The following is a 17,303-nucleotide window of genomic DNA, read 5'->3' as shown; positions in this document are numbered from 1 at the left end:
TTACATATAGTATAAAATATACATATTCCATATATATATATATATATATATATATATATATATATATATATATATATATATATATATATATATATATATATATATATATATATATATATATATATATATATATATATATATATATATAGTATATAATCCTTGCTTTAAAAAAATCTGGTATTCGAATAAAGTTTTAATAAATATTTGAATTTTCCTATATATATATATATATAACATTTATTTTGAGTATACTTATACATATAATCTTAATATTCATAATTTTCTATATACTAATTTATTGATGTAAATAAAGAAGTTTATGTTGCAAAAAAAAATCAATATAAAAACATGACTAGAGCATCAACAATTTTCACCAAACACTTAGAATTTTTATATTGTCAATTAAAATGGGTTCATTTTATGTATTGTGTATCTTAGGTTTAGTACTTATTATTGGTAGTAGTGAGGTTGCACATGGCCAAGACTCTGCAGACGACTACGTGAACGCCCACAACGCAGCAAGATCAGCAGTAGCACTTGAGGGTTTCATTATTCCAAATATTCATTGGAATGCCACTGCCGCTGAAGCTGCCCAGGAATATGTTAATCAACACAAAGACTGTAAGGTGGATGTGTCCGATGGTAAGGGTTATATATTCCCTTTCGGAAAGAATATCGCGGTGAGCACGAAGGACATAAGTGGCGTAGAAGCGGTGAAATTGTGGGTGGATGAAAAACCATATTATTTTCACTATGGAAACTTATGTTACCGAGAATGTCGTCATTATGTCCAGGTGGTTTGGTCTGCTTCAAAAACTGTTGGATGTGCTAAAGTGGGATGTGATAATGGAGGCACACTGGTTGCTTGCATTTATACACCTCCTGCCAACTTTGCTAGTGAATCACCATACTAAGAGTTTCATTATTTACTCATCATGATCATCATTTATTTATAACTTATACTAAGTTGTGTGTTGTAATGTCTCCAAATAATAAAACAATGATCATGTCAATTCACGTTAATTTGTGGTATTTTTTTAATTCAATTTCATAAATAAAAATTATCAACCATGCTTTCATATTCATGTGGATGCTCTCTATTTTCCAATTTGGGGATTCTTTAGTTATATACATGTTTGTATGATTATCAGGTTTTCACACTTTTGACGGCAAGACAAGAAATACTTTTAGCGGCGACACGATATATCAACAAATGAGTGTCAAGTAAAATATGTGGTGCGGTGGTGTTTAGGGGTACACTTCAGTGATGGTGTACGGGGAAATGCTAGAAAACTTTTCAATCTCGACAATAAAGTAGGAAAATACGTCATAACATAATAGCTACTTTGCATGATCATGAGTCAAACGATCCTACTTTGCATGGTCATGAGGAGTCAGATGGGATGGAAGATGAGTATTTAAAGAGTGATGGAAGATGGGTTATTATGTCTAAAGTGCCATTTTTGTTGAGTAAGCCTGCTGTAACAAGCATAAATGAGGTAATTCAAGAATTATATAAAAAACCTGGAAAACATTTGGATAACTTGTGAAAAAGGATAAGGATAAATTTTAAATTTTAAGTAGAATGCATCTGGGATATAAGAGATGAAGTTGAGGTTGAGTGTATTTTTTTAATTAGAGTATCAAGTTTATCTTTTGACATGCATCATCTAGATTTTTTTTTTAAAGATATATTGAAAGGGAGAACTAAGGGTTCTCCAACCTGATTGCACAAGAAAAATCAGCACAAAAAAGAGAAAATTACAATCAAATAAACTTATGAGAAAAAAACAAACGGATCTTTTATGAACTCATAAAACGAACAGTTGGAGTGTGTAATTTTCCCGCAAAAAGACCATTTCCAAACCATGTACTTAATGTTCCAAACCGTATCGTTAAAATTCCAATATTCCTCCCGGAAGCACACACCATTTCGAACCAACCATAACGTCTAATTAGTAGCAAGCCACACGATGTCCACCTTGTTATTCTTAACCTTTTTATCCCGGAAGAAGCAATGTCAATTCATAAAATTCGACAAACACCCATCCTCCATACCACCCTCTTTACCCATCCAAAGAGCTATCTCATTCCAAATAGCCTTCACCACCCGACAACCAAAAAAAGAATGGTTTCTACTTTCTACTTCATATCCACAAAAAATCCACTTTAAATTATCTAAAGGTATATTTATACCTCTATACACCAAACAGTCCTTAGTCAGAATCCTATCAAGAAGAAGTCTTCATCCGAACGCCTTGATTTTGAAAGGCACCCCCGCCTTCCACAATAGCCCATACACCCCATCATACTTGTTAGGAGGCCCATCTGGAATGAAAACTTTTCCCAAAAAAGAGTAACAAGATGCCACCAAGAAAACTTCGTCGGAATTAAATTTCCATGAAACAACATCTCTCCCTTCCCCCACTCCACCAAATTTGGCCAACACCGCCTTCAACCGAACTATTCCCTCCGAAACACCCCTCTCCGCCTCCAAATTCACGGAAACCCCGAAATCAACCCCACCTCCATCCACTACAAGGAATGTGCTTCCTAGCCACGTGAAATAGTGACGTAATTTTCACGTGTGTAAAATAAACCAGTTGTGACGTGTAAATCACGTCGCAACATATTTATAATATTTAAAAATAAAAAGTAACGTTAATCAAGGAGGAGAGTCAGAAAGATTTTTAAAAAAATGTTGTGAAGTGTAAAACACGTCGCAACAAAAAAATTGAAAAACAATTGGCGTCAGATATGCACATGTGGGGAAGTTTAGATTTTTCAAAATTCAGTTGTGACGTGTAAATCACGTCGCAACTCAAAATTGCAAAAACCCAAAAACTTCAATGCCAGAGTTGACTGACAAGGAGCAGGTGGCTTGTAACCGTTGGTTTGTTGCGACGTGAATTTCATTTCGCAGCGTGGCGATGTGGAAATCACGTCGCTAAAAAGTTTACTAACTTTCCCAAAACGCTTCTTCTTCCCAGCCTTCCTCTCTCTCGTTCTAGAAACACAAAAAAGCTCCTCTCAACCAATTCTCTCCCATTCTCTCAAATTTTCTTCTCCCATTCTCTCAAATTTTACTAAATTTCATCCTCTTCCTTCCCAGTCGTAAAATATTTAAGATAATATAAAAATATTTTATAATTTTATGTTATTTTATTTAATATTTTCATTTTGGTATATTTTATTTCTTTGTGTTTTACATTTTTTTAGGTGTAATATTTATGATTGAATGAGCATTTGAAGAAGATATTTGAAGATTATTAAAAGATTAATAAAGGAAGATATAAGTTTTTTTGCCATTTTATTTTTTTTAGTTTTTATTTTATTGATGAATGTTAGTTTTGTAGAAAATTAGAGTTGAATGTTAAAAAAATTGATGAATGTTAGTTTTGTAGAAAATTAGAGTTGAAGGTTTAAAAAATTGATGATTAGAGCTGAAAGTAGATTGTTAAAATAGATTGAATATTAAATTTTGATGATTAGAGCTAATGAAAAATTGATGAAATATATTAGGTATAATAAGTGTGTATATTATAAACAAAATGTTATTAGAAATGAAATATATTAGGTATGTATATTTAAAATAAATAGAATAAAATTAAAGTATGAATTTATAGGTTATGAAGATGATGTAGATTAAGATGACAAACATATGAAATTCGGCCACAAAAGATACAATTTAATCACAGAACAATTTTGGAACCAATTTTTTGGTTTTTAATATTTTTGGTTATTACTTTTTGTAAGTTAATATTTATGGCGTTGAAAAGCATTTTTTATTTGGAAAAGATTAATTGTTTCAGTTTTTTTTTTCATGATTGGAAATTGTATAAAGAACAACTACCATTACAAAAAAAAAACTTATATTTTATTTTCAATAGTTGATAAGCTTTTTTTATTTTAAAAATAATAATTTTAGATAGAATATAGTAATTATAAGAAACTATGTATTTAATTAATTATCTAATTTTTATTGTTTATATCAAAACTATTTTATAATTTAAAATACATTTTTAAAGATGAACTCAAAATCCTAGTCAAATCTTGTCCTACCAGTTTCGAAGTCATCTCTCAGTTAGGAAAAGAATTTCAACGGGATAAGTATGATAGGATAAGTTTTAGAAATAATTTTTCGTAATATGATATTTCACTTATTACTAAAATGAGATAAGATATGTTACTATTATGCACCAAAAGAAACCTTAATATTATTAAAATTATAGTTTTGACACGAGTTTATTTGTCTAGTTATTATCCATTAACCAAGGAGACATTGACTATACATCATTTCATATTTTTATCTGGTTAAAAATAATTCATTACATGTTTTTGGTAAAATCTACAACAATTTAAAAAATTACAATTAATGAATAAATGATAAACATTTAATTTGTTTTGAAAATTCAAACATTAATTTAATTTAAAGACAATTTATGAATTTACATATAGTATAAAATATACATATTCCATATATATATATATATATATATATATATATATATATATATATATATATATATATATATATATATATATATATATATATATATATATATATATATATATATATATATATATATATAGTATATAATCCTTGCTTTAAAAAAATCTGGTATTCGAATAAAGTTTTAATAAATATTTGAATTTTCCTATATATATATATATATATATATATATATATAACATTTATTTTGAGTATACTTATACATATAATCTTAATATTCATAATTTTCTATATACTAATTTATTGATGTAAATAAAGAAGTTTATGTTGCAAAAAAAAATCAATATAAAAACATGACTAGAGCATCAACAATTTTCACCAAACACTTAGAATTTTTATATTGTCAATTAAAATGGGTTCATTTTATGTATTGTGTATCTTAGGTTTAGTACTTATTATTGGTAGTAGTGAGGTTGCACATGGCCAAGACTCCGCAGACGACTACGTGAACGCCCACAACGCAGCAAGATCAGCAGTAGCACTTGAGGGTTTCATTATTCCAAATATTCATTGGAATGCCACTGCCGCTGAAGCTGCCCAGGAATATGTTAATCAACACAAAGACTGTAAGGTGGATGTGTCCGATGGTAAGGGTTATATATTCCCTTTCGGAAAGAATATCGCGGTGAGCACGAAGGACATAAGTGGCGTAGAAGCGGTGAAATTGTGGGTGGATGAAAAACCATATTATTTTCACTATGGAAACTTATGTTACCGAGAATGTCGTCATTATGTCCAGGTGGTTTGGTCTGCTTCAAAAACTGTTGGATGTGCTAAAGTGGGATGTGATAATGGAGGCACACTGGTTGCTTGCATTTATACACCTCCTGCCAACTTTGCTAGTGAATCACCATACTAAGAGTTTCATTATTTACTCATCATGATCATCATTTATTTATAACTTATACTAAGTTGTGTGTTGTAATGTCTCCAAATAATAAAACAATGATCATGTCAACTCACGTTAATTTGTGGTATTTTTTTAATTCAATTTCATAAATCAAAATTATCAACCATGCTTTCATATTCATGTGGATGCTCTCTATTTTCCAATTTGGGGATTCTTTAGTTATATACATGTTTGTATGATTATCAGGTTTTCACACTTTTGACGGCAAGACAAGAAATACTTTTAGCGGCGACACGATATATCAACAAATGGTGTCAAGTAAAATATGTGGTGCGGTGGTGTTTAGGGGTACACTTCAGTGATGGTGTACGAGGAAATGCTAGAAAACTTTTCAATCTCGACAATAAAGTAGGAAAATACGTCATAACATAATAGCTACTTTGCATGATCATGAGTCAAACGATCCAACTTTGCATGGTCATGAGGAGTCAGATGGGATGGAAGATGAGTATTTAAAGAGTGATGGAAGATGGGTTATTATGTCTAAAGTGCCATTTTTGTTGAGTAAGCCTGCTGTAACAAGCATAAATGAGGTAATTCAAGAATTATATAAAAAACCTGGAAAACATTTGGATAACTTGTGAAAAAGGATAAGGATAAATTTTAAATTTTAAGTAGAATGCATCTGGGATATAAGAGATGAAGTTGAGGTTGAGTGTATTTTTTTAAATAGAGTATCAAGTTTATCTTTTGACATGCATCATCCAGATTTTTTTTTTTAAAAGATATATTGAAAGGGAGAACTAAGGGTTTTCCAACCTGATTGCACAAGAAAAATCAGCACAAAAAAGAGAAAATTACAATCAAATAAACTTATGAGAAAAAAACAAACGGATCTTTTATGAACTCATAAAACGAACAGTTGGAGTGTGTAATTTTGCCGCAAAAAGACCATTTCCAAACCATGTACTTAATGTTCCAAACCGTATCGTTAAAATTCCAATCTTCCTCCCGGAAGCACACACCATTTCGAACCAACCATAACGTCCAATTAGTAGCAAGCCACACGATGTCCACCTTGTTATTCTTAACCTTTTTATCCTGGAAGAAGCAATGTCAATTCATAAAATTCGACAAACACCCATCCTCCATACCACCCTCTTTACCCATCCAAAGAGCTATCTCATTCCAAATAGCCTTCACCACCCGACAACCAAAAAAAGAATGGTTTCTACTTTCTACTTCATATCCACAAAAAATCCACTTTAAATTATCTAAAGGTATATTTATACCTCTATACACCAAACAGTCCTTAGTCAGAATCCTATCAAGAAGAAGTCTTCATCCGAACGCCTTGATTTTGAAAGGCACCCCCGCCTTCCACAATAGTCCATACACCCCATCATACTTGTTAGGAGGCCCATCCGGAATGAAAACTTTTCCCAAAAAAGAGTAACAAGATGCCACCGAGAAAACTTCATCGGAATTAAATTTGCATGAAACAACATCTCTCCCTTCCCCCACTCCACCAAATTCGGCCAACACCTGTTAGACGCTGGCCTGAGGATCTAGAGGGGGGGTGAATAGATCTTCAGAAGTTTTTACGGAATATATTTCGAACTAGAGCGAAAGCGGTTCTGAATCGACTTGCGTCTATTCCGGACCGCTATTGCAAGGATCGTATATGTTACAAAACCAAAAGATAATTGAGAATAACGATGACGTGATATGTTATCGAATCAATACGTTTCACAACTGAGAATCAATTAACTTCTAGATTGACAAACTTTGATTTGCAATGCAGTAATAATGGTATAAGCAAAAAGACAAACACTTGGTGACAATGTTCAAATTGATGATGATTCAAGATGTGGTGAATTGTGATGTTTATGCAGAACTTTAATTCACAATTTTAACACTTGAATCGTTAATCAATTTGCAATTATAACCAATAATGAACAGAATGTAAATGAAAAGGTAAAAGCGATTAGAACACGATATTTGTTTAGGCAGTTCGTCGTTCGTCCTCGCTACGACTACGTCTGCCCCCAATTCCAAATTGAAATTGGGAAATCTTTCATTAACGTTGAAAGCAGTTTATACAAAGAAGATAACAAAGCGATAAACGATAAACCACTTATGTCGATCCTTTGAATCTTCTTCCCCCTTAATCTTGAACAAGATCAAGGTTATCCAAGAGTTTCACTTTGATTCCTTTCTGCAGTGTCTTGGATTGCTTGAACCCCCGTTCCTCAATCGCCACACTCAGCCGAATCCTTGATGAAAACCTCTTGATAAAAACCCCCAAGAACCACCTGTCGTGGAGGACAAAACCCGCAGATTTTATTCACCAAAAACACCACAAATATTCACCCACTAGGAATCTTCAATTCCGTTCCATGGACGTTATAGAACTCATCACTAACCCTCAACGCAAGAATGATTATGTGTAATTGTGTTGGACATGACGAAGAACGAAGATGAGAAGACTTTGTGTATCTTTCAGTCGTTGGTGTTGAATGCAATGAATGAACACTTTGATAATATATATGAGTGTCTATCAGTTGGAGCCAAGAATAACAGACATTTTGGCATTTTTGATCAGTTAGGTCGACCTCTTGTAGAGCTTAGGTCGACCTAGCAGAGCTGCATTAACTTGAAATGATTTTGCTCCCAGTTAGGTAGACCTGATGTCGAGGTAGGTCAACCAGAATCCACTTCAGATGCGATTTGGAGAAATTTCCTCAGATTAGGTCGACCTAGTTGTTGTGTAGGTCGACCTAGCAGAATGATACCTAATTTTCTTCATTTTAGGTCGACCTGTGTTGGGAGTAGGTCGACCTGACTGCTGTTTTTCTGAGTTTCTCTTATTTAGCTTGTGTTGGGTCGACCTATATATAGAGTAGGTCGACCTGCTCTGTCCCAAATGACCAATGCTTGCTTTTCCTTGAGTTCTACTGCTTGTGCCTTGTTGCTTGAATGCTTATTGAGTTTGCCATGAATCAAAAACATCTTTGTTGATTGTGATCTTGTATTTACATACTCCCCCTTTTTGATGATGGCAAACCGATAGTAGGAGCTTTGGCAGTAAGTAATGAAAGGCTCAACAAGGATCAACAAGGCTCCCCCGTACACTCATGCTCCCCTGTACACTCAGCATATATAATAAAGCTCCCCCGTACACTCAGCATCTATCTCCCCCTTTGACAACATCAAACGAGAAACAAAGAAACAGAATAGGGGAGTAACAAGATAAACATAGATAAAACTTGAGCATTTAGGAGAATGTTTAAGATGAAACACATATACGAGCAAGAGATATATATGTATGGAGTCACTATAAGCATGTTAATTGATAGCATATTATAGTATCAATGATATTTTTGGAAGTGAACAACAATCATGTTACCGTCTTCTCAGTGTATAGGTGTCACCGTTTATGGAAGTCTTTAGTCATTGTGGAATGATGTCTGAATTGATAAAGAGCTACCTTAAAAAACAATGTTAGCTTGAGAATAATCAATATATAGTAATAAAGTAAAGGAATAACTTTAAGAGGAACAAGCGTAGTTAGCCCAAATTAGAGATATCTAGTATCCCTAATTCCCTACGAATGTTGAAGTATTGCTCCGTTGCTAGAGGTTTGGTGAATATGTCGGCTAGTTGCTTCTTGCTTTCTACATGTTCAAATGTAACGTCTCCTTTCTCTACATGATCTCTTAGGAAGTGATGCCTTATTTCAATATGTTTGGTTCGTGAGTGTTGGACAGGATTCTTGCTTAAGTTTATTGCACTTGTGTTGTCGTAAATGATAGGTATATGATCAAGCTTAATCCCAAAGTCAAGAAGTTGTTGCTTGAGCCATAATATCTGCGCACAACAGCTCCCTGCAACTACATATTCTGCCTCAGCAGTAGATAATGCAACCGATACTTGTTTCTTGCTATGCCAGCTTATCAATGAATTTGAGAATAGATGACATGTTCCACTGGTGCTTTTTCTGTCGGATTTGCAGCCAGCAAAATCTGAATCGGAGAATCCTACCAAGTAGCAGTCATTTCCCTTTGGATACCATAGGCCATAAGTAATGGTTTCACGTAAATAGCGCAGAATTCTTTTGACAGCCTTGAGGTGAGATTCTTTTGGACAGGATTGATATCTTGCACACATACACACACTAAACATAATGTCTGGTCTTGAGGCGGTAAGATATAATAGTGAACCTATCATACCTCGGTACAGTTTTTCATCAACCTCTTTACCTTTCTCATCTTTGTCAAGGTTAGTGTTTGTTGCCATAGGTGTGTTAATCTCCTTTGCTTCACTCATTCCAAATCTTTTGAGCAGCTCTGTACAGTATTTAGTTTGACTCACAAACGTTCCATGACTGAGTTGCTTGATTTGTAGGCCAAGGAAGAAATTTAGCTCACCCATGAGACTCATCTCAAATTTGCTCTGCATAAGCTTAGAAAAATCTTTGACAAGTTTTGCATTAGTCGACCCAAATATAATATCATCTACATATACTTGTACTAAGAGAACATTTTCATCTTTTCGTTTAATAAAAAGAGTGGTGTCAACTTTACCTCTAGAGTACCCTTGACTAAGAAGAAATTTACTCAATCGTTCGTACCAAGCCCGAGGGGCTTGTTTAAGACCGTAAAGAGCACGTTTCAGCTTATAAACATGAGTAGGATACATGTAATTCTCAAAGCCGGGTGGCTGAGCAACATAGACTTCTTCATTTATGTAGCCATTTAGAAAGGCACTTTTAACATCCATTTGGAATAGTTTGAAGTCTTTTGAACTAGCATAGGCAAGCAAGAGGCGAATAGCTTCGAGGCGTGCTACAGGAGCGTATGTCTCTTCATAATCAATACCTTCCTCTTGATTGTAACCTTGGGCAACTAATCTAGCTTTGTTCCTAGTAATAACGCCGTTTTCATCAAGTTTGTTACGAAAAACCCATCTAGTGCCGATTACTTGATGATCTCCCGGATGAAGGACGAAGTCCCAAACATCATTCCGTTTAAATTGGTTTAATTCTTCTTGCATGGCTATTAGCCAATGCTCATCAAGTAATGCGTCCTTAGCGTTTTTCGGTTCAACTTGTGAAACAAAAGCAAAATGATGACAGAAGTTACTTATCTTTGAGCGTGTTGTAACGCCTTTTGAGATGTCTCCTATTATATTGTCAATTGGATGATCTTTCACATTTGTCCAAGCTTTTGGAAGTTCTTCATTGTTAGAGATGCTTTCCTTTTTATCTTCATCATGAGACTCATCTTTCTCTTTCTCAGCATCTTTCTTTACAATACTTTCATTCTCGTCTTCCTTATCTTTGACAATGTCTTCAGTGGATGGGCCTGCACTATTAAATGAAAGACCTTTCTCGACATATTTTGTATAAGATTCATCAAAAGATACGTGTACTACACTTCCTTTACCAAGTATGGCTCCCCGATTGTTGTCTCCATAGGTGACATACCCCTTTTTCTTTGCTTGAAACTCAACGAAAAGAGATATGTCTCCCGTCATGTGTCTTGAACATCCGCTATCAAGGAACCACAACCTTTCGGCAATGTCAAGATATTTTTCAGTTTTCTTTTTCTTGTGTTGATGAGCCATAAAACATAAGTGTGCTACTTCTTCTTCATCGCTTGATGAGCTTTCACTAGATGAATCACTTGGCCATGATATGTAGGCTCTTTTAGTTTTGTTACGACCTTTGCTTTGGTTCTTCTCTTTTTCTTTCTCAAGGTATGGAAAATCCGGTTTGTAGTGACCGGCTTTTCCACAATTAAAGCACAACCCTTTGATTTTTCCCTTGTTGTTGTCATCTTGTTTGAACTTGTTTGATTGCTTTCTATAGTTGATCAAGCCTTTGTTGGAATGCTTTGCTCCATTTTTCTTTAGATATTTGTTGTATCTTCGCACAAACAGTCCCATTTCCTCATCATCGGAGTCTTCGCCATTACTTGTATCACTATCCTCTAGCTCTTGTCTTGAGGTCTTGGAGCTTGAAGCTTTTAGAGCTATTGACTTCTTATCTACCTCTTTCTCCATGTTCTTTTCTTTCTTTGCCCTTTTCTCATGCATGTCAAGGCATTTAAGGTGTTGTTCATGTTCTTCTAGTTTACCAAAGAGAGTGGTAATGTCTAAAGTGTTTAGATCATTTGCTTCCTTTATTGCTGTAACTTTGGGTTGCCATTCCCTGTTCAAACATCTTAAGATTTTGTTAGTAGCAACTGCATTGGAAACAGGTCTATCAAGAGAATTTACCGATTTTTCAAGTGAACGAATCTCTTCTGCATGTTTTTGATGGATTCACCATCTTCCATGTGGAATAGTTCGAACTCTTGAGTTAACGTATTGATCCTAGCTAGTTTGACATCATCCGTTCCCTCGTGGGCAACTTGCAATGTGTCCCACATAGCTTTAGCGGATCTACAATGGGAAACGCGATAGTATTCATAAACTCCTAGAGCTGAGATTAGAATGTTTCTCGCTTTCCAATCGTATGCATATCTCTTTTCATCTTCAGCATCCCAAGTATTTTCTGGTTTTGGAACAATTGCACCAGCTGCATTTGCCATGGTGATCTGAAATGGACCATTGACAATAGCTGTCCAGACGTTCCTATCAATTGCATTGATATGGACACACATACAATCCTTCCAATAGCCGTAGTTTTCACCGTTGAAAACTGGAGCTCTATTATGAGCCCCTTTAGGTCCGGAAGCCATCTTTCCAATAAGTGTTTCACGTAGCACGGAATTAACCAAGCTCTGATACCACTTGTTAGACGCTGGCCTGAGGATCTAGAGGGGGGGTGAATAGATCTTCAGAAGTTTTTACGGAATTATTTCGAACTAGAGCGAAAGCGGTTCTGAATCGACTTGCGTCTATTCCGGACCGCTATTGCAAGGATCGTATGTGTTACAAAACCAAAAGATAATTGAGAATAACGATGACGTGATATGTTATCGAATCAATACGTTTCACAACTGAGAATCAATTAACTTCTAGATTGACAAACTTTGATTTGCAATGCAGTAATAATGGTATAAGCAAAAAGACAAACACTTGGTGACAATGTTCAAATTGATGATGATTCAAGATGTGGTGAATTGTGATGTTTATGCAGAACTTTAATTCACAATTTTAACACTTGAATCGTTAATCAATTTGCAATTATAACCAATAATGAACAGAATGTAAATGAAAAGGTAAAAGCGATAAGAACACGATATTTGTTTAGGAAGTTCGTCGTTCGTCCTCGCTACGACTACGTCTGCCCCCAATTCCAAATTGAAATTGGGAAATCTTTCATTAATGTTGAAAGCAGTTTATACAAAGAAGATAACAAAGCGATAAACGATAAACCACTTATGTCGATCCTTTGAATCTTCTTCCCCCTTAATCTTGAACAAGATCAAGGTTATCCAAGAGTTTCACTTTGATTCCTTTCTGCAGTGTCTTGGACTGCTTGAACCCCCGTTCCTCAATCGTCACACTCAGCCGAATCCTCAATGAAAACCTCTTGATAAAAACCCCCAAGAACCACCTGTCGTGGAGGACAAAACCCGCAGATTTTATTCACCAAAAACACCACAAATCTTCACCCACTAGGAATCTTCAATTCCGTTCCATGGACGTTATCGAACTCATCACTAACCCTCAACGCAGGAATGATTATGTGTAATTGTGTTGGAGATGACGAAAAACGAAGATGAGAAGACTTTGTGTATCTTTCAGTCGTTGGTGTTGAATGCAATGAATGAACACTTGATAATATATATGAGTGCCTATTAGTTGGAGCCAAGAATAACAGACATTTTGGCATTTTTGATCAGTTAGGTCGACCTCTTGTAGAGCTTAGGTCGACCTAGCAGAGCTGCATTAACTTGAATTGATTTTGCTCCCAGTTAGGTCGACCTGATGTCGAGGTAGGTCGACCAGAATCTACTTCAGATGCGATTTGGAGAAATTTCCTCAGATTAGGTCGACCTAGTTGTTGTGTAGGTCGACCTAGTAGAATGATACCTAATTTTCTTCATTTTAGGTCGACCTGTGTTGGGAGTAGGTCGACCTGACTGCTGTTTTTCTGAGCTTCTCTTATTTAGCTTGTGTTGGGTCACCTATATACAGAGTAGGTCGACCTGCTCTGTCCCAAATGACCAATGCTTGCTTTTCCTTGAGTTCTACTGCTTGTGCCTTGTTGCTTGAATGCTTATTGAGTTTGCCATGAATCAAAAACATCTTTGTTGATTGTGATCTTGTATTTACAACACCGCCTTCAACCGAACTATTCCCTCCGAAACACCCCTCTCCGCCTCCAAATTCACGGAAACCGTGAAATCAACCCCACCTCCATCCACTACAAGGAATGTGCTTCCTAGCCACGTGAAATAGTGACGTAATTTTCACGTGTGTAAAATAAACCAGTTGTTACGTGTAAATCACGTCGCAACATATTTATAATATTTAAAAATAAAAAGTAACGTTAATCAAGGAGGAGAGTCAGAAATATTTTTAAAAAAATGTTGTGAAGTGTAAAACACGTCGCAACTAAAAAAAATTGAAAAACAATTGGCGTCAGATATGCACATGTCGGGAAGTTTAGATTTTTCAAAATTCAGTTGTGACGTGTAAATCACGTCGCAACTCAAAATTGCAAAAACCCAAAAACTTCAATGCCAGAGTTGACTGACAAGGAGCAGGTGGCTTGTAACCGTTGGTTTGTTGCGACGTGAATTTCATTTCGCAACGTGGCGATGTGGAAATCACGTCGCTAAAATGTTTACTAACTTTCCCAAGACGCTTCTTCTTCCCAGCCTTCCTCTCTCTCTCGTTCTAGAAACACAAAAAAGCTCCTCTCAACCAATTCTCTCCCATTCTCTCAAATTTTCTTCTCCCATTCTCTCAAATTTTATTAAATTTCATCCTCTTCCTTCCCAATCGTAAAATATTTAAGATAATATAAAAATATTTTATAATTTTATGTTATTTTATTTAATATTTTCATTTTGGTATATTTTATTTCTTTGTGTTTTAAATTTTTTTTAGGTGTAATATTTATGATTGAATGAGCATTTGAAGAAGATATTTGAAGATTATTAAAAGATTAATAAAGGAAGATATAGGTTTTTTTGCCATTTTATTTTTTTTAGTTTTTATTTTATTGATGAATGATAGTTTTGTAGAAAATTAGAGTTGAAGGTTAAAAAAATTGATGAATGTTAGTTTTGTAGAAAATTAGAGTTGAAGGTTTAAAAAATTGATGATTAGAGCTGAAAGTAGATTGTTAAAATAGATTGAATATTAAATTTTGATGATTAGAGCTAATGAAAAATTGATGAAATATATTAGGTATAATAAGTGTGTATATTATAAACAAAATGTTATTAGAAATGAAATATATTAGGTATGTATATTTAAAATAAAATAGAATAAAATTATAAATATTTTTTATATTTCTTAAAAGGAATAATAAGTTTGTTAAGTACAAAATAGTGTAAAGTAGTATTTTTTAAACAACATTTTAAAAGAAGGGTATTACATGGTTATTAAAAACTAATATATTATTTTGTTTTAAAAATGTTTATTATAGTGCGAAGTATTATTTTGTTTTAAAAAAATAATATAATAATATTTTGTTTATAGTTGATAAAAGTAAATGTTTAATTATTTACTTATATTTGATATAAGTAAATGTTTAATTATTGTTACTAAAAAGAGAATGATTGGATATATGTGCACTATGGAATATTATTTGTATTATCATAGTTGGAGGTACGATAGATAGGAACCAGGAAGACGTGCACTTAAACCCAATTTTATAGAATGAGATAACGAGTTTATCACGTGGGCGTTTGCTCAAGAATGTTGTCGAAGCAAAGGAGGAGTTAGATGTCCCTGTCTTAAATGTGAATGTAGACCTATAATTAGTGACCCAGATGAAGTGGTCAGGCATTTTTATAGAAGGGGTTTCATGGAAAATTATTGGGTTTGGACGTTTAATGGTGAAAAATTGTCGAGTAACGTACCAGAGACTAGAAGTACGCATGCTTCAAGTAGTCGTCCGCCAATGGAATATGAGGAAAGACTGTCTATTGAATATGAGGAAAACTTTAATCAGATCGGTGACATGGTTGAGGATGCTTTTGGTGTGAATGTGGCCTATGAGCAACTTGAAGATTTTGATGGGGAAGAGATGTCGAATGAAGAAGCGCAGAGATTTTATCAGTTGTTGAATGAGATAAATACGTCGTTGTTTGACAGTTCGTCTGACTCAAAGTTATCAATGTGTGTGGGATTATTGGCCGCCAAGTCAAATTGGAACGTTCCTGGTCAGTGTTTGGAATTCTTTATAAAAATGATGTTGAACTCAACTGCAATGAAAGACAACGTACCTACAATATTTTATGAAGCAAAGAAGTTGGTGTCAAAGTTGGGCTTAAAAGTAAGAAAGATTGATTGTTGCATAAATGGTTGTATGTTGTTTTATGGCAATGAGTTTGATACTCAAGATGGATTGTTGGAGGAATGTAAATTTTGTATGAGTCCAAGATATAAAGTTCGCAGTAGAGCCATTAACACTAATCAAGACAGTGTAGCAGTAAAGCCCATGTTTTATCTTCCGATAATTCCAAGGTTAAAAAGAATGTTTGCTTCAATGCACAGTGCAAGTCAAATGATACGGCATCAAACAAACAAAACAAGTCCAGGCACTATGCGGCATCCATCTGATGGCGAGACATAGAAACACTTCGATCGAATACATCCTAATTTTTCTGCAGAACCTAGAAATGTCAGGCTTGGATTATGCTCAGATGGTTTTGCTCCTTATGTTCAAGCGTCGGGAAGTGCATATTCTTGTTGGCTAGTTATTGTAACCCCTTCCAACCTCCCTCCCGAGATGTGCATGACAAAACCATACATGTTTTTGACGTGCGTCATTCCAGGACCTTCGAGTCCAAAAGCCGGAATTGATGTGTATTTACAACCTTTAATTGATGATTTGAAGAGGTTGTGGATTGGTGGAGAATGGACTTATGATATATCACGTAAAAACACTTTACTATGTGGGTTGCCTTGATGTGGACCATCAACGACTTTCCAGCATATGGCATGTTGTCTAGTTGGGGTACACATGGCACAATGGATATAAGTGGTGAACTTCTCCGTTGGTCAGGGTGATATATTCCCTTCCGGAAAGAATATCGCAGTGAGCAAGAAGGATATAAGTGGTGTGGAAGTAGTGAAATTGTGGGTGGATAAAAAACCAAATTATAATCACTTTGCAAACACTTGTCGCGGTGGAGAATGTCGTCATTATATCCAGGTGGTTTGGTCTAAATCAGTAGAACTTGGATGTGCTAAAGTGACATGTGATAATGGAGGCACACTCGTTGCTTGCATTTATCAACCTCCTGCCATCAGTGGTAGTAAATCTCCATACTAATAGTTTCATTATATACTCATCATCATTATTTATTTATAGCTTATACAAAGTTGTGTGTTGTAATGTTTCCAAATAATAAAACAATGATCATGTGAATTTAAAGTTAATTTCACAAATTAAAATTATTTAGTTTTAGGTCAACAGAGGTATGAAGAAATTGAACAAACCTCATTGAAGTTGATCCTTGTTCAAAAATGAAGAAATTGAAGAACCTAGTTGAAAATGAACTCCGAAAATGAAGAAATCGAAATAACCTCGCTGAAATTGAACCTCATTGAAAGTTGAAAATGAATAAATTTAAGAACCTATTGAAATCGAACCTCTTTTAAATCTAAAATATGTAGAATTGAAGAATCTCGACTGGTGAAATTGAAATGGAGAATATATTTTTCTAATATTTCGAGTTGTTTGAAGAGAAATAAGGGATTTTGCAATGTACCCCCACATGTACTCGTATCATACCACCATCCAGA

The 17,303-nt window shown here is 34.6% G+C and overlaps 3 protein-coding genes across 3 annotated transcripts; all 3 read left to right on the top strand.

Annotated features, from left to right (window-relative positions):
- The first annotated feature begins 407 nt into the window (after positions 1–407).
- Positions 408–914, top strand: LOC131597873 (pathogenesis-related protein 1-like). The gene has a single exon (XM_058870537.1). It carries the CDS (start codon positions 408–410, stop codon positions 912–914), a length of 507 nt encoding a protein of 168 aa, XP_058726520.1.
- Positions 915–4,849: 3,935 nt separating this feature from the next.
- LOC131624669 (pathogenesis-related protein 1-like) lies at positions 4,850–5,517 on the top strand. Its single transcript, XM_058895600.1, has one exon. It carries the CDS (start codon positions 4,866–4,868, stop codon positions 5,370–5,372), a length of 507 nt encoding a protein of 168 aa, XP_058751583.1. The 5' UTR covers positions 4,850–4,865; the 3' UTR covers positions 5,373–5,517.
- Positions 5,518–15,741: 10,224 nt separating this feature from the next.
- LOC131597867 (pathogenesis-related protein 1-like) lies at positions 15,742–16,830 on the top strand. The gene is made up of 2 exons (XM_058870529.1): positions 15,742–15,913; positions 16,538–16,830. Exons 1-2 carry the CDS (start codon positions 15,742–15,744, stop codon positions 16,828–16,830), a joined length of 465 nt encoding a protein of 154 aa, XP_058726512.1.
- Positions 16,831–17,303: the final 473 nt, after the last annotated feature.

Source organism: Vicia villosa, linkage group LG1 (genome assembly GCF_029867415.1).
Source record: "Vicia villosa cultivar HV-30 ecotype Madison, WI linkage group LG1, Vvil1.0, whole genome shotgun sequence".
In the NCBI taxonomy this organism is placed as follows: Eukaryota; Viridiplantae; Streptophyta; class Magnoliopsida; order Fabales; family Fabaceae; genus Vicia; species Vicia villosa.
The sequence above is the reverse complement of the archived record's forward strand: the minus strand, read 5'-3'. Positions and strand labels throughout refer to the sequence as shown.

What these genes read in the sequence shown, in the direction of transcription:
- LOC131597873 (XM_058870537.1), top strand. Translation starts at nt 408, where the DNA reads ATGGGTTCATTTTATGTATTGTGTATCTTAGGTTTAGTACTTATTATT.
- LOC131624669 (XM_058895600.1), top strand. Translation starts at nt 4,866, where the DNA reads ATGGGTTCATTTTATGTATTGTGTATCTTAGGTTTAGTACTTATTATT.
- LOC131597867 (XM_058870529.1), top strand. Translation starts at nt 15,742, where the DNA reads ATGATGTTGAACTCAACTGCAATGAAAGACAACGTACCTACAATATTT. An exon ending in AGATGGATTGTTGGAGGAAT is followed by an intron (nt 15,914 to 16,537) that starts GTAAATTTTGTA and finishes AATGGATATAAG; the next exon opens with TGGTGAACTTCTCCGTTGGT.